This window comes from Mya arenaria, chromosome 5, assembly GCF_026914265.1.
Source record: "Mya arenaria isolate MELC-2E11 chromosome 5, ASM2691426v1".
NCBI lineage: Eukaryota > Metazoa > Mollusca > Bivalvia > Myida > Myidae > Mya > Mya arenaria.
The window spans coordinates 65,303,573-65,327,259 of NC_069126.1; the positions used below are offsets into that span (position 1 = coordinate 65,303,573).

Genomic DNA, 23,687 nt, shown 5'->3' on the forward strand with positions numbered 1-23,687 from the left:
TTCTTCTGTGCTGTCGAACACAAGTGTTTTGTGTTTATTAAAAAGTTTTGTTCTTGTTTTTCAATGCTACTCTATTCTGCTCAATCCCTGCAGGGAGTGGGTCTTGTCCATATCCAGGGAATCATGGATCCTTTCTTCACCTTAATATACAAAAATGATTTTAAACAAGAAATACATCACTAATGTCATAATTTCTTATATGTGAAGGGCTTATGATCAAGAATCATGTTACCTACTTACAGGATTATCTATAAAATGAAATTTCAAAACAATAGTGAAATAGGCATAAAGGAAATAGTAGTACTTACAAATAGTATAGGTGTCATTGCAGAATTTAGAATTGCAATTCATGAACTTGACAGTTATTTGTACAAATTTCAACCATTGTGACATTTATGGGAAAATAAGTGTAATAGTGTCACAAGGGAATGGAAATAAAACTTATGGGAAAAACTGCCTGATTTTATGGGGAAAACTGCCTGATTTTAAAGATATTTTGAGATGGGTAGGCACCTTCAAACAACCCTTGCTAAAGAAGGAAAACATCCTTGTTTTCACATCATTGGGTTGCATTTAGCTGTAAAATCTAACTTTAAAAGTGAAAATCGGGAATCAAAAAACAATTGATGGAATCATGAGCGAATATACAGGTAGGTCAGTAAATAGTTTAGTTTAGCATTCAGGGTGGAAGAATAAAAGATTAAACCCTGATATTGCTATTTCTGTTTACCTGTCATAAAACAATCAGTTAAAGTTTAGTTTTTTATAGAAAAATCACGAAAGGAAAGCAGGAAGTCTGGCGGAGCATACCAGCCTGGAAATAAATACGTAAAAGCTCACCGTAATGCTGAGGAGTCTGATAATATTCCTGGCCCAAGTTCAGCTGCAGATGTCAGTTCCACACGGCCCGGTGCACGCGAGCTACGCCCACGGCAATATCTGAAAGAGGAGGGTGTAAATCTGGGAAAACTCATTTATAATCAATTTGAGAAAATTCTTATCCGTCATGAGTAGTGAACATGTGTGGAGCTTATAAAATGTCTGAACTTAAGTTTTATGAAGGAGACAAGGTTCGGTCTGAGATGTTAACCTAGATTTCGATGCTGAAATTGTGAGTTTCGCTCAAATCAAGTATGAACTTAAAGGGAGTATACATATATCTTGAAGCCCAGATTTATAGCTTACCTGAAGTTTCGTAGGGCTACGATTGAGAGTTTTGCTGTAAACTACAGGGACTGTCCCCATGAATCTTTAGTCTGTTAGGTGAATGGTTGTTTAGGTGACTGGTGGTACCACTCTGCATTTCTGCCCAAACACAACACAGTGTGTCTGAAAATGACAGAAACTGGCTATGCATTTATGTAAGCTATGCTGGAAACACGCCTCTCTACACAGGCAGTTTTGAGTGTATTAGATGACATTCCACACAGAAAGTGTGAGGCTTCCAACCTGTGATGGACCTGTGCTGGTTCTGTGGTGTCAAAACCACTGCAATTTGACAATTCACTAGATATATCTTTTCAGAAAATAGAAACAACTATAACTGGGCAGCTTTTGTCACCCAGTGAACACCCAGAGCATCTAGTTACTTAACAGTAGCCTCATAAAGATAAAAAAAATAACAAGAAGTGTATCAGAAAGCTGTCAAATACTGAACAAAGCGTAAACTTGAGGCGGGCTGCGAGCAAATAATTTCAACGGTAGAAATATCGCAGATGTTTGTAAAAGAATGTATGCCAAGCTCTAGGTTGATGATTTAGGCCCAATTTCAAAGTGTTACTCAGTAACACCGTGGCATAAATTTAATCAAACATCAATAAAGTAACACAGGAAAATAAGAAATGGCTTTAAACTCTTTCACATCCGTGGCAGAATGTCTGATGACGGTTCTGTACGCCGTCCTGGACGGAGAATATGTGAATGCATGAACACACTCACACACCTTTACAGCCCAACAGTCATTGAATTATGGACTCACACTTATTAACTTACACAAACTAAAAATCAATCAATCAATCAATCAATCAATCAATCAATCAGTCAATTAATTAATAGATAGATCAAGCAATCATGCACACCCACCTGGAAAGCTATGACAGCCTTTGGAAGAGATGAATCTTGCAGTTCGGTAAACGGTTGCTGACTTAACTTTAATGTCCCAAACAGCAACTGCAATTATAAAAATATGTTTTTTTACAATCCAAAATGAAGATGTTCGCATTAAAACAAAGTCCAGTATTGAGTAAACTTAAAAATATGGTCTGTTGGCTGGGGTTACATATCTAAATCCCCAAATGGATTATCAGCGAAAAATGAATTGCATTGCGTGTCCGAGGGGGAGGGGGGTCCAAGGATATCTTGACGCAACTAACCATAGCCGCCTTGCGTTTTTGTTTACAAAGCCGGCCCACACAGTACATTCTGAAAGTGCATGTTGTGTACTGAAACGTTAAAGCATTCCATGACACTCTTCAATTAACCTAACCATGAATTAAAACAAATTAACTAATAACTACCAGGTATTAAATGGAAATAATGTATTTTTTACCTTAATTATTGATAAATACATATTATATTGCAGTCAAACTGGCTGAAATATCAGAAAAATGTGTCCTGTTCCCTCAAGGCAGGTTTTGAAGATCAGAAAACAGTCCAAAGATCAAGAATTTAAGCATTTAGTCACGGCAGGGGCAGGCAAATCTTAAAAAAAAAAAATGTCAAAATTTAAAATTTAAATTAAATTCAAATTACCCAAACCTTGATAAAATCCTTTTCGAAACTAGATGCCTATACACTCAGGAAATTTGTGTGAAATTTCATTACTGTCCACTGCATATAAGATGAGTTATTCCAAAATCAGGTTGTCACTTCTAGGTCACGGCCCACAATAAAATTGTCCTTGTTATATGTAAAATCACCACAGTTCACCACTTTGTTATGAATTTGCAGAATATATTTCAACTTTGACACTATTTTCCGACAAATTATGAACACTTTGTCAGTTGATTTAACACCAGAAAACCATATCAATATAATTTTGTTTTTCTGCAATCATCATTTCTTTACAGTCACTATCTATAACGCCCATGTGCCACAGTAATGGCCGCATCTCTGGTGTCATCTCTGAATCCATCCACCCATGAAAGAGGTCCTGCAAAATATTATTCAAAACCACATAATTGTCTTCAAATATGAAATAAATAGGTTGTAAACTTGAAAATACATACAAGAATACAATGTACACATGCTATCAAATGGGGAGAAACATTTTTATCAAGAACTACTTGAAGGTGAACTGCGACCCGGAAGCATTTCGTTGTGGGTGAACACCTTTATACCCCTTTCCCGTTTTAAACACAACGTCTTATGCTATGTTAGTGCCGGTTTTGATGACCAGTATACATCCAAAAGCAGATATTCTTCCAATATTTACCCAAATGAATTGGATGAATGCTTAACAAATATGTGCAGTGTACACAATCACATACAATACTTTCTGCTCCAGAAACAATGAACAATCTGAAATCTGATCCCTTGCATTCCTTTAATATTCATGAAGTGCTACGTTCCAATTTAAGCGACAATACCCACATTCAAGCAGAATAATTTCAAACAAAAATGAACAAGAACATAGAAACCAACTAAAATTTATTGTATTTTCAAATGTTTCATCCGTGTTTGTTTGATAACTTTTTGCGATTCAGTTTTGATTGAAGCTGTTTCCAATGTTATGATATATGGTAAAAATATGGTGCAAATGCGAGAAGCTTTGAAGAAGAAAACTGATATTTTAATAGTAATAGTGATGAAATCACTGACATTATGTTTACTAAGCAACTAAAGCAACATACTTACCAATATGCTAATCTTTAACTGCTAAATTTTAAAAACCCAAAACATACCGATAAGCTTTGTTGCGCAGTCGTTTACGTTGTGTGATTCAAATGCATCCCCGCATATATTTTCGTTGTTGGTGTGTTCAAATCCAACTAAAGCAAACTCTAATCAATATTAACCTTAGTTTAACTAAGAAATACATAAATGAATGTTAAAAAATTTGTTTTTAGAAGATCAGCAATGATGTTTTTCCTTTTAATTGCCTCAGTTTCAATACAAATGAAAAATGTAATGAACAAGTTCATAAGCGCTGTACTATCTGGGAAGTTACCTGAGTGAGAACCGCTTGCTAATTGTCATTGGCTTTTTCATCACCATTAAAGTTATCCCCTGCTCGATCTAAGGCATTATTACTTTAATATGAGCAATTCGCTCTGCATTTTTTATAGATAATTGTGTGTTCCAAAGGTCTTCTTTTTGTACATTGAAGTCATGACGATATTTGAACTCATGTAGTCCAGCACCGCTGTCAGATTATCTAACCACTATGAAATTGCATCTTCTTTAGTCAACAAACGATAATTGAAAACTTACAATTTTGAACAGTTTTGTTTTGGTCACGGATTGCAACTTTTTTACCCTGTCTGTCCTATTTTGGCAAATAGAGGATTTTTAGAAAATTTGTTATTTGATGGTACTGTTATTTCTATGTGGATAGACTAAATACGGATTGAATTTATCAAAACAAAACTAACATTTTGGCGACAATATGCGTTCATATCCCACTTGTTGTTTTCCTAGTCAAGAATGAAAGATCCCAGTGCTAAGTATACTGAGTGGAAATATGGCGGGTACCTGCTAGATAGTTAAAAAATGCCTATGCTTTGTTGACAAAAATGACCTGAATTTGCGTTACATGAAACACTGAAGTGTAATAACTTATAGGAGAAAGGTATCGGCTAAAAATAATTTATGTTTAACTTTTGTGCTTTTATTAAACAATGTTAAATATTTTGGATTTACAGTTGAAGAATATATCTGCAATTGATATGAATCAGTCGACTTGTGGCGTTTAGGGAACAACAATTAATATCCAAATGTTAAAAAAGATCCCTATATACGCGCAATATTGTGGCTAGACATTGACAAACAAAATGTAAAGCATTTGTATCCTTTCGTCTTTTATTTATTAACACCTGAGATGTTAAGGGTGCAATTGCCTATTTAGATTGGAACATACCAACTTGCAAAAAGCGACGATGTAGTGGTAGACCAAATTTGCTAGAAATCAATCGAGTTTCTCTAAAAAAACAAGCCAAAAAATTATACCGGATGTTGATACTAGTGATGTGCGCCATATTGCATAACCACGGAGATACCCAAAAAATTCCGTAATATTCCGGAAGGTTACATTTCTGTATACCGGAAAATTTGGATGATGATGGTACACAATATATCGACTTTCTTATTTGTTTTTTATGGAATGAAACTTCAGGAAAGTGTACAATCACAGTGGCGTGATGACAACGTATATTACAGTATAGGGTCTTTTTGAATTTTGTCAAATATTGCGTTGATAGTCACAGTGGCTTGATGACAAAGGCTCATTAAAGTCACATTGAATAATTTCAACTAGCCAATATAATATTTTATACATACTGTAGCATGTATATCATTTATATAATACATTGCCATAAACATAAAATGAGATCTGACAAAATTCAAAAATACCCTATACTGTAATATAACATATATATGAATGACAAACTTCAGGAACAAGTCTTAGTTTTTCACATAAGTATTGAAGTCGAATGTTTAAAAAAAAACCCGTTCAATGACAAAGGGTCAACGCCAATGACATAGCACACAAAAACAAACAATCACACACAATGCACTACATATATATTATGTCAACTATGGCTCTTTATCAAGGACATGTACCGCCTTCGATCGGTAAGTAAATTGTACATTCACTGGGGGTTTAAATTAGTGTCACTATGTGTGCACAACCTCGATTGTATCCCAACAATACCGAATAAAGTAAAAATGTAAATGGGGGATGTGACAGGGTCAAGCCATATTGTAGCCTATAGGCGCGTACACCCTTTATAAATTCCAATACTGCCTGATTGGTCCACTTTTTCCTCGAACAGCGTATTGAAAATATGTTCTGTGTTCAATTGTCTTATCGTTGAAACATTCTTATTCACATCCTGTAGATGCTAGCTTAATTCATAACTACTTTCTAAGCCTGCACTGCTGACCCTAAATCCGTTGACGGGTATAAAAAAGAGTAATCATATTGAAATGAAAGATAACAGTTTACCCGGTTTTGCAAATGATGTGTGGGCGCAAGGTTACAGATCTCAATCGGAAACATGATTCACAGCTTAACAATAACAATTATGAGTAACTTACATACTTTTTGTTAGCATTGCCTTTCATGACTACCTGTTATGATGTCATTCATTTATTTTTCTGAAGCCGATATCACCAGATGAGTGGCTCTAAAATAAGGCAGCATTTCCTACAAAACGTCGGCACCATTGAACAATCCAGATATTATTAAACGTAGTGTTCCGGCATCTTGGCTTCAAAATGATTTCTTAGGTGTTTACCAACCACCTAGTTGGCGGTAAATTTCCACTTTCCGTCATCACAAATTATCTAGTGTCACACAGGAGGATGTGACTGGGTCAACCATAATGTAGCCTTTAGGCACAGGCAGCCCTTTATAAACTCCTTTTCTGACTGACTGGTCCACTTTATCCAAATACAAGTTATAAAAATATGTTCTGTTTTCTAATTGTTGAAACATTTTGTATTGACAGTTGATTTTTTTAATGTAAAAGTTTTAATTGTAATAGATACACGTTTGAATGAAACTATTAAACGATGCCCTTTGTCAATGTACCATACACGATAAGTCACCATCTTCCTGAACGCTCTAGGTTGTTTTGTATTTAATGTATATGTTAAATCTGTAAACTATTACCTACAATCTAATTGTTATGTTACTGCAACGTTGTGTCGCACATTCTTTTTCCAGTACCAATCGCAAATGTAATCATCAGTTCAGAACAGACCAACTCGATGACAGTGAAGGAAGACGATGTACTTAAGCTTACTTGCGAGGCATCAAATAGCTTACCTGCAGCAAATATCAGTTGGTACCTGGACAATAAAACACATAGTGTCCATGCCGATGATCGTCTTTTAAATGCTTCAAAAACGGAAGATATAAGAAATGTTGATCGAACTATATCCGTAAAGAGCACTCTGACACACACAGTGAGTAGGGAAGAAAACGGCATGGTTGTGTATTGTAATGCAAGTAATGGAGAAAACCACAAAGTATCAAGCAAAACGATTCGTCTAAATGTTCAATGTAAGTTTGCATAAACATCGTTGAAAATTTTCTATTTTTGTCGTTTACGTCTTTGATAAAAATGCTACGTCATTAATGTATATGCTACATAGATCACATCTAATTCAAGTGTTCCGTTGACTTTTGCATCCCAAATGAGTTCAGTTGAGTTTCTTTTTATACAGATCACACAGGCACACCTAGTATCAAATTTGTAACAGAAAACATTACTATTACAACCAGCAGCATTTCAGTAATGAGGAATGACGAGATAAGAATTGCCTGTATTGCTGACGGAAATCCACCACCAACTTATACTTGGTCAACAGGTCATAAGGAGCCAATCATCACTAAGGCATTTGACAGTGATTCTAACCTAACGTGTGAGGTTTCTAATACATTATACCCGACTGGTGATGATAGTACAAAAGCTTCGGTTGATTCAATGATTGCAGTAAATGTATTGTGTGCGTATGAATTTGTATTATTTTATTAGTTCAAATTACTAATCCAACTGATGAAAGCAACATAAAGAATAAGAATAATATGGCGGTGTTTATTTTCGCTCCTAGAGTTTATGAGGAACTCAACTATTGTTGTTGTTTTTATTCAGATCCCCCATATATTCTTGCTCTTTGGGTTAATACGACGTGCATACAAAACTATTCTTTAAAACAAAAATGTCTTCAAGTAATAGAACATGACCGAGTAAGAGTGGAATGTGTTGCTGCTGGAAATCCGGAGCCAACTTGCCAATGGACAAGTCATTCACAATCGTGTACACTCGAAATTTCGAAGGTCTCTAAAGAACATGCAGGAACGTATGTTTGTCATACCTACAACACAATGAACACATCATACGGAAGTTCAGTGGTGGGACGAAATGTTTCATCGTTTCATCTTGATATATTGTGTAAGTAAACTTGTGCAAAATGCAAATATGATAAATAAAATTGATTCTCGACAGTCCCTAAAACATGGTTTTGCTGATCTTTTTGTCGAATAACAGTGAATAATTGAAGATGTTGACATGTGACAAGAGTGCTATTTGTTTCGTGTTATGTAATGGTGCACAGTTATTCATTCAAATACGATTAATTGTTCAATATGAAAATGAAAAACAGAAATTATGTTTTGTATGATATGTGAATGTTAACTTGAATGTATAAACAAGTGCAATTTTGGATTAATATAGCGGCTATATTTCAATAAACCACCTGTAGTATACAATATATTAACTGCATTTTGTTTTAAACAATATATGTTGGAGTTATAGAATTACAACACATATGAATATTCGCACTTGTTTTTCGTGACGATAAAATTTGCGTTCATTTTACATTAGTCAGTCGTCGACTACCTTTTGTGATCTCTGTAGACAGAGAAAGAAAGGTCTGGGTCATGCATATATAAATCAGGCATTCAATATTCTCGAAAAAAAAATCCTGATAAACGCTTAATTGATAACAACCAAAGTCATTAATACATATTTTTTTTTTGAAAAAACGCAAATATAAATAAAAGGACTGATTCTTTTTTTGTTTCGTGCTTTCATCTTGTATGAACGCTAGTGTGCGATTATTCAAATTTTTCAAGCGAATACGAATTAATACTTTAACAATATTGCAAACATCAGAATCGGATGATAGTATTCCACTTTCGATAACCGTCAGTAAAACAGGAAATAGTATATGTCATTTCTGCTTTCGAATCTACCTACCAGAGTGTATTAGATTGGTGTTCTGCTTTCAAAGAGTGTTAAAGGATGTTTTTAGAACATTGGCATTGCTTTATCTTTCAGATCCACCAAACATAACAAACCTTAACCGATATGTTGAGGTCATTGAAGGTGTTAACTTCAATTTAACTTGTGAAGCGGAGCCGGGAAATTCAAATGTTACATCATATTATTGGACAAGTACAAACCTGCCTGGAATGAATACATCTGACCAATACCTCATCATACAAAATATTTCTCGAACCAATGAAGGCGTATTTACTTGTTTCGCACAAAACATAATGCAACGGACTGGATGTACGGAAATTACCGGAAGTGATGTGAAAAACGTTACCATTGATGTCCAATGTATGCTTTTGTTGGTTTTAATAAACTTGTAAACCAATTAATTGAACGGTTAGATATAATAGATATATTACCATCACAGAACCAAAATATGGCCTGTTACTGAAATAATGTAAATACTGCCGCTTAATTAGTAACGTATAAGATGTATGGCTCACTAGAGCAAAACGCGCTTAAGACCAGAGCTATGTTTTAAAAACTGATTATGACACTTATGTCTATTAATTAATTATGTACTTCACATTCATGTATGGCTCACCTGGACACGATTCTATTTTGATGTTTATTCGCAAACGATCACAATTCGTTGGTTAAGCAGTGTGTTTGCTGTAAGCCGCACTAAACTTGGGAAAAGGATTACTGCTGCATGATCTTGGTTTATGATTGGGTCGAATACGAAGTATTGGAAATAAGGCAATCTTGATGCATTTATTGCTATGGCTGAGAAGAAAAATAAAAATTACAGGATGAGAAATAAGGCTATTTTAACGTGTTAATACTGATTCTGAACCCATTTTCCATTATCAATCTTGTCCAATAATTGTAATAAAAACGATTTTGATAAATGTATCCCCTAGGCTAAGTAAAAAAATCATTGTACGGAATTATGTGGCATTGAAAAACCAAAAATGCCATTTTAATGCTTATCATTCTTACACATTTACAAAATATTGTATCTTGATCTAATAAACCATTCCGTAAACAAAGCTTATGTACTTAAAAGTCGAATATATCCTAAGGATATTTTTGTTATCAACTAGTAGAGCTACAAAGTTGTCTTAATAAACCCTAGCAATAGTGTGGTAAAGTCTGCCTGTAAATTTAAATAAAACTTATAATATAACGTTCTGCAAAAGTGTAAGAATTTCACATACTTATAAAGCATGTTGCAACAAATTAATATCGAGGGATTTTATTATCATATGGAACTTGCTCTCGCTGTATTTTTTTTAACAAAAGAGATAAAGCTAAATAAAAAAAGCAAATACAATTATACAAATGCTGTTGTTGTGAAACAGGTCATTTTCCAATGCTTTTTGTTACCTATTAGTACAGTTAAATATGTTATCATCTGATACCGATAGTTGATTTTGTAGTTTTCTTGCAAGAAAGAGTTGTTGTATGGAAATAGTAAGAAACATTAAATAAATTTACATAAGTTTAAGTTCAAATTTACTGATGATAACAGATTCTGTAAGATTTGTTCATCTGGAAAAATTATGGATGAAGTACATCTTATTTTTAAGTGCATGCTATCCAAAGAATACAAATTAACGATAGCATTGCTTTTAGTTTTGTCAGAGAAAATGGAGTTTGATTATGAAAATGCAATCGCTCACTTGTCTAATTTGAATGTTTACTGTTTAGATCTTGCTTGATTTAGTATCATTCAAAACATTGTAAACAAGTATTCTTGATGATGTATAGTTAAATGTTCTATGAAGTTAACATACTACAATGTATAAGTCAAATATAGTCAACAATGTGCATTGGTCACATTAATATGAAGGACGCAACTTGAATAAGTATTTAAAAAATATCGCATTGTTCTTTAATTTTCAATGTATGCAAGATTATATAGTTCTATTAAAAGGTTTATTATCAATTTGCTAATGATTCTCATTAATTCTTAAGATTATTTTGAATTGTGGGTTTATATGATATTAATATAAACATGTTAAATGAAATTGACCCACTTTGAATATGTCATATGCATTTGAATCTTTATTTGTATAACAAGTTAGGTTAATGTGAGTTTTGCCTTTTTTCTACATTACGAATACATATATTAACATATCATAAATCAAATGACCCATGATTGAAAATAAAATGTATCTTAATTTTCCTTAACAAACTATATTCCAAACCAACACATACAAAAACAACGTTTTTGTCAATACTTGGTTTTATTAAAAGAGTTAATGAAGCTCTTCCTCCTATCCTCATGCCGCGCGTTGTAAAATGAGTTGTTACTAAATAAATTGTCTACATATGATATTCCTACCTGTCAAACCTTTAGGGTTGATTATAATTTGTAAAACTTTATGATCTTTATGACCAAAGTGTTTGCATTTAAAGTGTGTTTGATGTCACGTACTGTATTTCTAGATAAGGCTTCAATTATGACGTTCACTGCTATGAATACTACGAGAACTACAGTTCAACATGGTGATGAAGTTAACTTCTATTGTGAGGTAGATAGTGATCCACCTGCTTTGATCAGCATATTATCAGCAAATGGATCGATTATAAAACATATCCATGGGAAAAATCAATTAAATTACACCAAGAAAAGTTCGTGCTTAATAGACATCGGTCCTTTTACGTGCTTGTCTGCAAACAAGCACAACAGTAAGCAACCTGACAGAAGAAACATCACAGTAGATGTCAAATGTAAGTGCGCACTAGCGTCGAATCAGATTATGCTAGAAATGAGTAAAACCTTTTTAGTTAAAAGAACATAGACATATTTCCATCGAAAAAGCGAAACTGTCTTTACACAACAGGTAAACGTACCAATCCGATTGGTTTCAAGTTTTGTATCATTTCGGTTTGATAACGGATGGTCTGATTTAAATTAATGAACTGATTTGTTGAAAAAATAATCTACATTGTTCTAATTATATTTACAGGCTCACCTTTATATCGGCCGAATTACTTTCCAAAACACACCTTTAAAACTAGACCAGGAAGTAAGGTAGAACTTCTTTTCAGTGTATTTTCGAACCCTCCTCCAACTTATTTCACGTGGACAAACGTTTCAAACAATATGCAAATTCCAATAGTCTCAACAGCATCAGACAGAGTTATTATCAACTCTACAGATAAAATGTCAACTGCGCTCATTATAACAAGTGTAGCATCCTGGGACTCCGGCAATTATTCCGTAAGGGTTGAGAACGAAATTGGCTACAAGATCGAAACGTTTTACATTATTGTAGACGGTAAGTAAAACCATGGATATTTGTTGCTCGTTTGAACATTTCCTTGATGAGATGGCATAAATTCATTCTTTAAGCATAACACTTGACATACTTGTCAAGTATGCATGAAGACATTTTGCCAAAAAAGTAATCTCAACTATCCACATGTTATCAGATTTCGATTTGTGCGTTACAGTTCAATCCACTATTGCTAACACACCACAGAATGATAAGAGGAATGGAAGTAAATACATTATTGCCATTGTCGGTAGTGTTTGTGGTATAGCTGTTGTAGTTTTACTTCTCCGTTTATGGTGGCTGAAACGTAGTAAAGGCTAGTATGATTTATTTTTCTCAGCATAGAGCCAAGTCGCAGTCTGTGATCTTGACCAAATACCAATAAAATATTTCCGTTTAAGTATACAATAATAATAAACAATTATATTTTATTTTTTCGTTTTATTTGTACTAGTTTAGTTGGGTGTTTAGGTAGGTAGGTATGTAGGTAGGTATTTGATGGCTGTATTTTTATATCTCCTATTAAATGTTGATATAAAGAATATTGATAATAAGTTCTTGTAAATGAATAAACTTAATTTTGTTTTAGGCACACCAATTCATGACAACAACACATTACAACTGTAAGTTTCGAGTGATACTAACAAAGTTTCTTGTGATATACTACATATATAGATAGGTAACATGAACGTGTTTAATTTATATTTTGCTTCTCAATAACAAAGCTTAAATACTTAATTCATAAAACCATTTTTACAAAAACAATTTTTAAAACGAAGGTTACGAGATACCCGTCATGATAGTGGAAGGATGGAGACAATTGTTGACAACGTTTTACCAATTAATGATGAAACTCCAGAGTATGAAGAAGAAAAACACATATACGCAAACATACAGATAAAGGATGCTTTTGGTGGAAAGTCTTTAACAATTAAAACACTACGGTATACTCTACGACAGCTCAAAGTAGATCCTTCACCTTTGTTTAAAGAATTTTATGTAAGTAAGGCTATTACTTAAGCAGTGTTGCATTGGTAACTTAAATGCATCAACGGTCAAAAAGGTTACACCAACCGTTTTTCGTTTTAATTCATTTCCATTGGTATCTCAGGCAATCATGTAATTTTATATCAAGAAATAAATTATTCCATTGTATTTCAGACATTGCAAATTGGTCTAAAATACGACACAAAAGACGCATTAAAGCCAAGAAATGTTTCAAAAAATAGATACAGAAGTGTCTACCCATGTGAGTACCAAATTCGATTTCTTAATGTTCAAATATGGGCGTTGCAGTTACATATTCATTTTCTTCCGCCTATTTGATGCTTAATTTCAATGCGCTTGATGTAACCAATGTATCATGCGTTTATTTACGATAGTGTTGTTTTTTTGCAATAATTTCAGATGATGCTAGTAGAGTGGTCCTTCCCTTTGTAAGAGGGGATCCAGACTCTGATTTCATAAACGCAAGTTATATTGATGTAAGTGTTATGTTGGCATTTTGACGCCAAGATATCTTAGTATTTGCTCAAATGTATTGTAGAGATTTTGTAACTTTTGTATGTGCTCCCTTTTAACACTTCAGTAACAGTCCCTTAATTGTATCATTGTACATACGAAAAGTTTTCTTTGAGTTTTTTCTTCAAATGTTAAGCATGTGGTGTTTTCCGTTACTTTGAATACTTGCAAATTGACTCTCTTGCTTTGGTGCTTGTCCGTTTTCCGTGTATATTCATGAAAATTCTACAGTCAAACAGTTATACATAAGATAAAATGCTTTGGAAGGTTTGCATAGTGATAGCATTTTATTTCATTATAATGATTTCATTTTCAACAGGGATACAGTAAACCAAGGAAATATATAGCTGCTCAAGGTATACTGCCATATTGGTTTACCAAATGCTTTTTTTTCTTACTAATACGTGTCTGCTTAATATTATGATATCGAAAGTACATGCATGTCAAATGTGAATTGTTTTTTACACCCATAGCATAAAACTTTGTTGAAAGGTAGAACACTGCTCAATCTTGCAGGACCTCTCGAAAATACAATCAGCGATACCTGGAGAATGATTCATTTAGAGGATATCAAGATCATTGTAATGGTTACGAATCTTATTGAAACTTGCAAGGTATGTTAAAAAGGAATATAATATTAAAGCACCTTATCTTTAATATATTATATATATATAAATCAAATAAGAACATAATTCTTACTCTGAGCAATAATTGGAAATGTTAGAACAATTTCATTGGCTTTAAACATAATAGTTTTGACTTTTTGTCAAGACTTATTAAGTATAAAATGCAATGAATGAATTTACAACCATGTCTTACTTATTCAATGTAGATACAGTTAAACACCACTATTCCGAACATCGTTATCCAAATTTATTGCTATTTCGAAATTATTTTTCGGCCCCGATTTGATTTCTTCTTCGTTTAACTAAACGTTTTATCTTTTATCCGAAATCGCTAGTCCGAAATAATCGCTATTGCGAAGTAAAATAACGGTCACGATTTGGTATTTCACATTTATTTATCAATACTTATTTCGAACTCGATCATCTCAAACTGGGAATGCATTCGGGTGTCGGCTTGAGGTGACGATGAACACAATTAGCACTTGTTAAAGAATGAAATTGAACACGTTTGTTACAGAAATCGATGTCAGAAAATGAGCGGTTTATTTTTGTTGATGTAGTTTATATATAATTGCTGGTAAACACAACCTAAAAATCATTAAAAATGTCATCGGATTCGATCCCCACATTGCTCACTCGACCCGCTACCGAACAATGCGGAGAAGGATTCAACAGATGCAGCGAGACATCACATTATTTAACATGTATACGAAAGTTTCCTTAAACCGAATGTCTCGTATTGGTAACGTGTAACATTGCAATCTTCACGACTAAGAATTTCACGTCACCTATAATTCGCGAACGCAGTCATTTTCTAAAAATTGTTTATCCCAAATATCGTTATTTCGAAGTAACTTTTGGGGTCCCTACGATTATGGATGAACGGTATTGAACTGTATATTAGTCGTCAATATCTAGAAACCCTATCTAAACGACGTGTGTTATTTTAACTGCATTGAAAACATAAATTATTTACGTGTGCATGGGCACCAAAACAATGATGATATGTACGCTATGTTTTCAGTTGCAAATGTTTTATTGCAGAAAAAATGTTCAAAATATTGGCCAGATGAGCGGGCTACATACGGAAAGTATAATGTCAAACTTGATCACGTTGAACAGTATGCTGATTTTGCTGTTAGGCATTTCACCTACAGCATGGTAAGATAAAAAAAATTCTCAAAAATAATAATATCGCTTATATGTTTGCGAGCAAAATTGAAAAGTCCTGCATACCGGATAAGCATTTCCTGTGAAATTTGGTGTGCTGGAAAAGTTAAAAGATATTAGTTTTTGTACAGACAACAACTTTACATTAAGTGTGTGATTCAGGGTCTCTTGAAAACTTGTTCACATAAAACCGTTGAAATAAGGAAAAAAAATAATACCAGTCAAGAGCTTTAAAATATTTACATTAAAATATAAAGGGGAGATGAAATGGTCGTCATGACACCTTTTTATCGAAATAATGTTGGTCTCTTACTTTTCAGAAACATACTTGCATGAATACCCTTTGAACAAAGTTTCATGATTTTCAAAGCTTTTACACATTTTTTCTCCACATAGTAGTAGTAATATATTTGATCAGGCTGTAATTTAATGCCAGACTTTACGGACTATAAGCTATACAGTAAAGTGAAAAAGAAATGTGCGTCACTCATATGCATAGGGATGCAAGATTGATATGTTCAGCCCAATTTAACCGGAAATGCCTAACTGGTGTACACGATGGCCCCGATCGCAACAAAGTCCGCCTTTGGCCTGTTTCAATACACATCTTTTTGTCGTACATTAAATTATATAAGTGTCATAGTTTTATAATAATGCTTCATATATATGTAAATTGAACCTTAGCCATTATTAAAAGTGAAAACAATTTATAAAATACATAATATAATATCTTTCCATTTGTGACGTTATTTCAGAGTTAAGATTATATAAGTATTGACTAAAATTCTTTATTGAATCGGCCGACAAAACTATTTCTATCCTTATTGTAACTGAATAAATAAGGCACAGAAAGGCATCACGAACGCAGAAACACAGGGCAAATGACCTTAGCATACTGTACTGTGTAGTGTTGGCTGTACATAAATGTTTCATCTGGTCGTCAGTATTTGTCACTTTGACACAGTTTTTCTTTGACATCTTGTATCAAATTATTCATTTTTCTTTGACATCTTACACTAAATTATACGCAGGAAGGAACCAGATTCAAACGACAATTGGTTCAGTTTCATTACACATCATGGCCCGATAAAAATGTACCAACGACGGCTTTGTCTTTAGTGCAGTTTTGGAGAAAAGTGAGACAGAGTGAATTTGTAGAAAAAACACCCTGGATGGTGCATTGCAGGTTGCAATATTATCTTATTATTATAAAAAGGAAAATAAATTGTAAACTTTCTACCAAACACATTGTATGAAAATGTTGTTTTGCCTTCAAAGATTGCCACTTAGGTCAGTTCACGCCCGATTTTAGTTAAAATTACTAGCAAATATACTATATTGTCATTATAATATTTTTTGGCCATCTATTTACTTAGGCAACATTTCGTGTTATTCCTATGAATGCACTTTGTATTTATAACATAAAGTAAACTTTAAAATCTTCCATTATGATCTTATGAAGAATTTGACAGAGCTTATAATTATAAACAATCAATAAAACGTCTGAAAGTCATTGTTATAACTGTAGTGCCGGGGTAGGAAGGACAGGAACCTTCATTGCCTTAGACTATCTCTATGACCAAGGAAAGGTTGATGAGAAACTGAATTTTCCAGAAACTGTGAATGTTCTTAGAGAGCAACGAGTAAGCTTGGTTCAGACAAAGGTATGACACATCGTTCAATTTATATCCTTACATGAAATGTTTCCACAGCGTCTGGAACATAGACTTAAATATTCATCTATATTTTAGGAGCAGTATCTCTACCTTCATGAAGCTATTTCGGAACTGCTAGACCCCATTGGACTAATTTTTACTTCGAAAAATAGCATGAGGTTTCAGTCAACTGTAACAGATGACAGAAAACTAAACAAGGAGTTCGAGGTATGCATAATTGGTTTTCAGTCCGCTCGATACTAAGACAAAGTTTAGGAGCTTTTAAAATATGAATAAAATCGTTGTATTGCACACCAATATATTGTATTTTATGCAAGATAAAATCTCCTTTTTTCACGGACAAATATTGTTAACTTGTACATTTATTTTCACTGATAGGCGATAACAGATGCGGTCGTGAATGTGAAAACAGTGGAAAACGAAAAAGATTTTAACAGAATGCCTGACGGTCAATTACCGGAAAACAAGTGCAAATCAATCGATATGAACGTCATACCAGGTCTGTCTAGATGATTGCTATATTTAAAATCTGAAAATGAAATAATAGTTTAAACATTACCAAGTAGTACTTATCAACAGCCTCATTTGTTGCAAAATAGACGTGTTCTTAGTACAGTTTATTAAACCTTATTCAGTTCATATCTGCAATACCAGAATCAGAAATTACTGGCTGACTTGAATGTTTGAGGGTCTAATAAGAAAGACAATAAGTGAGAAATGATTTGCTTTGTCCTTCAAACTAGAAGAAACTAGGCCATTGCATGGGGACCAAAAGTACATGTACAAATTGTAGCAGATGAATATTTGAAATAAATGTTATGTTTTATTATATTCCTTTGCAGATGACATGTTTAGACCACTCATTTCGTCTGGAAATGATTTCATAAATGCTGTGTATATTCCGGTTTGTAAACATAACGCATATGTTAAAATATCTAAAAGAAATAGAATAAACCATTAATCATATTATCTTTGCATCGACAAGATACTTGCAAAACCTAACTACGTGACATTAACTGTTATGCATATATGAAACGGACTTTAACTAAATTATTCTTGTCCATATTTTAGACGTACAGAGAGGGTCAAAAATATATTGTGACGCAATTTCCATTGCAAAATACAACTGTTGATTTTGTTCGACTTTTGTGGGACCACAACATTCGAGATGTCGTTTTACTGGACCAAGATGACGATAAGGCACGTCTACAAAACTCGTCGGAGATCTCACATTAACTTCTAAAGTTTATAATATACACATCTAAAAACTACCCAAACAACAATTGTGTGTAAAGCCTTATATTAAATGCAATAAAACAAACCTTCTAATTGTATTTTTTAATGAATAAAAAATGGAGTACTTTCAGAAGGTTTTCTAAGTGTACGTGGCACAGACCATTCAAGCATTCAATGTCTGTGATATTGTTTATAGGTACAATAGAGGTAGAACTAGAGGACCACTAGAGACAAATGTCAAAATACAACAACCGCAGATTTAAGTTTCATATCGTTATCAATAAATGATTCGGTTACCGCTCCAGTTTCTGTTGCAGCATCTATTAACATAAATACTATTTGCGTTTCCATTTACGTTTTCAGCGGCATTGCTATTGGTCCGAAAACAAGAGTCCACTTTGTTTTGGACCATTTGTCATCAGTCCTTTATCCGTGGATAAGGCGAAAAACTGCATTTCTCGAAGGATAGGTATATCGTTAGCCGAAAAGGTATTTATGTTTTTATTGGTTTTGCTGTTCAATGTCATTTTGAATTCCTTGTAAGGAAATCTTGTTTTCCAAGTTTCACATGTTATAAATGAGACAATTGACATTTATTACGAAGATCAATACTCAAGTGCTTTTTCCGCTTTTAAAGTAAACCAGGAAAATTACATTTAACAAACTTGCAACCAATTTGAATGTGTTTTCCTTGAAATTTAAGTGTATATATGTGTCTTATGTTTTATTTTTTATACCTGATTTGATCTATTTTTTTAGTGTAGTCATAAGGAAAATTTGCTGTATCCACTTTATGAAAACGAAATGTATATGTTTAAACAGTCGATTGAACTTTAAAAATATATTTTTAAAAGCTGTCAATCGACTTATTTTGCTGAATTCTTGCGCAGTAATAATCATAAACTATTTCGAAGGTCCTCTGATTGCTTCATTTTACTGTTGGCATGCATATTGTCTCATTTACCTAAAATATATGACTCAATGACATATTTTGTTCAATATATCGATCATTTGGTCATCATCAGGTGGAATAAGAATACAAGCACACGTTGGACATACACTTAAATGTCGTATTAGGGAAGGACGAACATTTAGACAAATTTAATCTAAAATAACTTAAGATTAAATGTCATTTATTTATTTTACACATATGTTTATAACTATTTGTTTTCGTCATTCTTTCATATTGTGTGTGTATGCAGTTTATAAGTGTTTTATCATTATTTACTGAAATCAGCTATTTGCATAGGTGTCATTGACTATCATATCTAGCATATATATTGTTTTATAACTCAACTAAAACCATGTGTTCAAACTAATATTTTGTAATTGATTTTTAACTATTTTGTGATCATACAAACAACCAATGCATTTCTCGAAGGATAGATATATCGTTAGCCGAAAAGGTATTTTATCATGAATTAAAGAACACAAACACACTAACAAGGCCGCATGTTCCTCTCTTTATTTATTTACATATTGTCACTTTATATTGTGCAGCGTCAAAGCAAACAGACGGTGGTACATCAGTTCACAGCCTGGCCTGGATATGTAAATCGCTGTGAACGGACGACCTTGACCGATTTCCTCCAGATGGTCAGTAGGATTGCAGGACCTGTGGTTGTTCAATGCCAGTAGGTGATTTCTCTCATGGCCTTAATGTCGATCAAGGTTTCAATATAGCATGACTCTTGCGCAGAATATATCCTTTTGAAACGAAAGTGTTTGTGTTGGGTACTTTCAAAAATGTATATGTCGTATGTCGACTTGTAAGCACTGGTTGAAATTGTAATTGCAAGATTAACGACGTTTGGCGTCAATAAAATACGTTTTAAATGCCTTTTATCTTTCAGCGATGGGTACTCACGCAGTGGACTATTTGCGGCACTTCTTTGCATTGTTGACCGAATTAAGACTGACAATGAAGTTGCAATAGCAGAAACGGTTAGGTTGGTGAAATACCGGCGCGAGGCAGCTGTTACTGATGTGGTAAGATGTTGTTTGTAAATGATGATGATGATGATGATGATGATGATGATGATGATGATGATGATGATGATGATGATGATGATGAAAATGATGATGATGATGATGATGATGATGATGATGATGATGATGATGATGATGAAAATGATGATGAAAATGATGATGATGATGATGTTGTGATGATGATGATGATGATGATGATGATGATGATGATGATGAAAACGTATGACATTTTGAACATAATCGTGTGTTCTGATTATTTGTTCTAGGAGCAGTACCAGTTTTGCCATGAAGTAGTTTTTGAATACCTTAAAAACAGAGAAGAGAAAGTCGAAGATAGCGAAAATCAGGAATACGTGAATATGACATTTCCCAAGTTCTTATAAATCAGGTTAAACCTGATTTCGAAACCGTTGCACTCCATGTACGCTAGTCGTTTGACAAAGTGCTTCACGCATCTATAACTCTAAAGGATAAACGGAAGCAATTACTATTCGTAGTTATGTGGAGGTCGAAAATCCTGCGATGATTGAGTGAGAACAAATTTAAGATACACAAAGTTTATAGACACAAGGCCACGACATACGATGTTTTTATTGGTTTTGCTGTTCAATGTCATTTTGAATTCCTTGTAAGGAAATCTTGTTTTCCAAGTTTCACATGTTATAAATGAGACAATTGACATTTATTACGAAGATCAATACTCAAGTGCTTTTTCCGCTTTTAAAGTAAACCAGGAAAATTACATTTAACAAACCTGCAACCAATTTGAATGTGTTTTCCTTGAAATTTAAGTGTATATATGTGTCTTATGTTTTATTTTTTATACCTGATTTGATCTATTTTTTTAGTGTAGTCATAAGGAAAATTTGCTGTATCCACTTTAAGAAAACGAAATGTATATGTTTAAACAGTCGATTGAACTTTAAAAATATATTTTTAAAAGCTGTCAATCGACTTATTTTGCTGAATTCTTGCGCAGTAATAATCATAAACTATTTCGAAGGTCCTCTGATTGCTTCATTTTACTGTTAGCATGCATATTGTCTCATTTACCTAAAATATATGACTCAATGACATATTTTGTTCAATATATCGATCATTTGGTCATCATCAGGTGGAATAAGAATACAAGCACACGTTGGACATACACTTAAATGTCGTATTAGGGAAGGACGAACATTTAGACAAATTTAATCTAAAATAACTTAAGATTAAATGTCATTTATTTATTTTACACATATGTTTATAACTATTTGTTTTCGTCATTCTTTCATATTGTGTGTGTATGCAGTTTATAAGTGTTTTATCATTATTTACTGAAATCAGCTATTTGCATAGGTGTCATTGACTATCATATCTAGCATATATATTGTTTTATAACTCAACTAAAACCATGTGTTCAAACTAATATTTTGTAATTGATTTTTAACTATTTTGTGATCATACAAACAACCAATGCCATACGACTGAAATTTATTACGCCTCTTGGTAGGAAACAAGGCAATTAAATTCCATCTTGATCAATCTGATTTAAAATTTATATTCCTGTCTGAATTGTATTTATTGTTTGAGAACAATGATGTTGCTATTGTCTCCACTGTTCTGCATAAGTATTGTTAGTTTAGAGCACTTGTAATGTTTCCTGTAATAAATACAATGTCATGTATTCTGAATAAACATAACTTCCTCCTTGTAATTGCGTCTTTCCTGTGAGTAACTTGCATATGATGATTAAGGGACAGAATCAATGATTATAAAACTGCATGTGTGCACTGTTTAGTTGTTTTCCCTTGGTCTTTACGACTGCTTATACGTTCCAAATGGGTGTTATTTCTCACGTGCAATGATTCAATCATAAGTACAAAGAAACCAGCCATTTATATAACATACAACAGTGAGCACTGTTTGGTCTTGAAGACTGTTATGCCATTGTTACATGCCAATTAGTATTGTTGCTTCACCTGTCATGTTTCAGAAATAAATAAAACAAAACTCTGATGTTGACACGATTTGAATTTATGTCATTAATTATTCCTTAAACAACCATATATTTCTGCATACAACATACAGCGAGAGCCTGCTGGTATTAAAGTATGGCATGTTATGAACGTTAATGTTATAAATGTGTTATAAACATGCAAAAAATGATTTTTAATAGCTAAGATAACGATATTGATAACAATAACTCAGGTCAATTTTTCTAATTCTCCAAATTCTTGATTGTGAAACTGACATTAAGAGGAGTTCGCATTTTCCTCTCCAGAAATGACTCATTTTGATTGTTTCAAACTAAAGTATGAAGTCCATGATGGTATTTTGATATCTACGTTAATGGTTATTTTTCTATTATCGGTTGTCAATAACCTTTTCAACATAGAATACAGTTTGATGCCATAAGAAACATGCGCAAAGGTCTGTGCTTAATATGAACAACGGTCCTTTATTCTTCATCAAAGCATATCGTTTTTTATTACCTCATTTTCGCGCAAGGCACATGGTATTATATATTTAAAATGCAAAGGGAGAATAATACTGAATCTTAGTTTTCATCTATAATTAGTAACAAGACATTATGCCCTGATGAGTTGTATTTCCTTGTAAGTATTGCTTACAGAATTTAACCAATTTATGCTGCACCAAGAGTGAAACAAGTGAGTCAATAATTCTAATTTAGTTGTTGCGCATCTTGCATTGCTTTGTCGTTGGTTTCTATAAGTAAATATTGTTTAACTGATGTTGCAATAGAAATCTACTTCTTTACTAAACGCTTTGGACGAACCAATATATAATCCAACTAGTTTGTATAACTTCAAACGCCGATACACCTCAGTGCAATTTAATATTAAGAGTTATGTTCAAATGCTAACATTTGTCAACAAAAACTAAATCGCGGAAAACAAAATATTTGATGTGCGTATAACATTAGGATAATAATGTTAAGCCCCTCCGAGATACAGTGGGAGGCACGCACGAAATTCCACACCTTGAGGAAGGAAGTAAAATTCCCTGGGATCTGAGATGTTCCAGGCATTAAAATGCCTTTCGGAAAAAAATACATACACTAGCATAGACTATCGTCCGGGCCTATCAGAAATCACTCCCTAGTTTCAGCAACAAACACATTATACATTATAATATACACACATGACCCCAAATGAGTTTCGCTTTAAGTTAAAGCATCAATGGTTTTAGCTCCTCCGTGCGAAATTGTAACGCCAGTGTAAACTGTATTTTGTTTAA

The 23,687-nt window shown here is 33.4% G+C and overlaps 2 protein-coding genes across 8 annotated transcripts in view; one reads left to right on the top strand and one right to left on the bottom strand.

Annotated features, from left to right (window-relative positions):
* The window catches only part of LOC128234066 (receptor-type tyrosine-protein phosphatase alpha-like), a 38,091-nt gene extending 15,648 nt beyond the window's left edge, over positions 1-22,443 (top strand). Inside the window, exons 3-26 of one of the 7 annotated variants that reach the window (XM_052948049.1) lie at positions 6,887-7,225; positions 7,390-7,671; positions 7,818-8,117; positions 9,006-9,290; positions 11,397-11,681; positions 11,921-12,232; positions 12,408-12,545; positions 12,819-12,852; positions 13,009-13,228; positions 13,391-13,478; positions 13,637-13,713; positions 14,070-14,106; positions 14,267-14,364; positions 15,421-15,537; positions 16,578-16,732; positions 17,075-17,210; positions 17,298-17,429; positions 17,601-17,721; positions 18,065-18,126; positions 18,294-18,422; positions 18,822-18,947; positions 19,959-20,092; positions 20,312-20,447; positions 20,714-22,443. In XM_052948049.1, the coding sequence (XP_052804009.1) occupies positions 6,887-7,225; positions 7,390-7,671; positions 7,818-8,117; positions 9,006-9,290; positions 11,397-11,681; positions 11,921-12,232; positions 12,408-12,545; positions 12,819-12,852; positions 13,009-13,228; positions 13,391-13,478; positions 13,637-13,713; positions 14,070-14,106; positions 14,267-14,364; positions 15,421-15,537; positions 16,578-16,732; positions 17,075-17,210; positions 17,298-17,429; positions 17,601-17,721; positions 18,065-18,126; positions 18,294-18,422; positions 18,822-18,947; positions 19,959-20,092; positions 20,312-20,447; positions 20,714-20,830 (3,860 nt within the window). In that variant the 3' untranslated portion in view covers positions 20,831-22,443. Of the gene's footprint in view, positions 1-6,886; positions 7,226-7,389; positions 7,672-7,817; positions 8,118-9,005; positions 9,291-11,396; positions 11,682-11,920; positions 12,233-12,407; positions 12,546-12,818; positions 12,853-13,008; positions 13,229-13,390; positions 13,479-13,636; positions 13,714-14,069; positions 14,107-14,266; positions 14,365-15,420; positions 15,538-16,577; positions 16,733-17,074; positions 17,211-17,297; positions 17,430-17,600; positions 17,722-18,064; positions 18,127-18,293; positions 18,423-18,821; positions 18,948-19,958; positions 20,093-20,311; positions 20,448-20,713 lie in introns of those variants that run through there. The other 6 variants (XM_052948050.1, XM_052948054.1, XM_052948055.1 and 3 more) reach the window with 6 other exon arrangements.
* The window catches only part of LOC128234067 (uncharacterized), an 85,859-nt gene that overhangs the window by 58,350 nt on the left and 3,822 nt on the right, over positions 1-23,687 (bottom strand). The window lies entirely within an intron of this gene.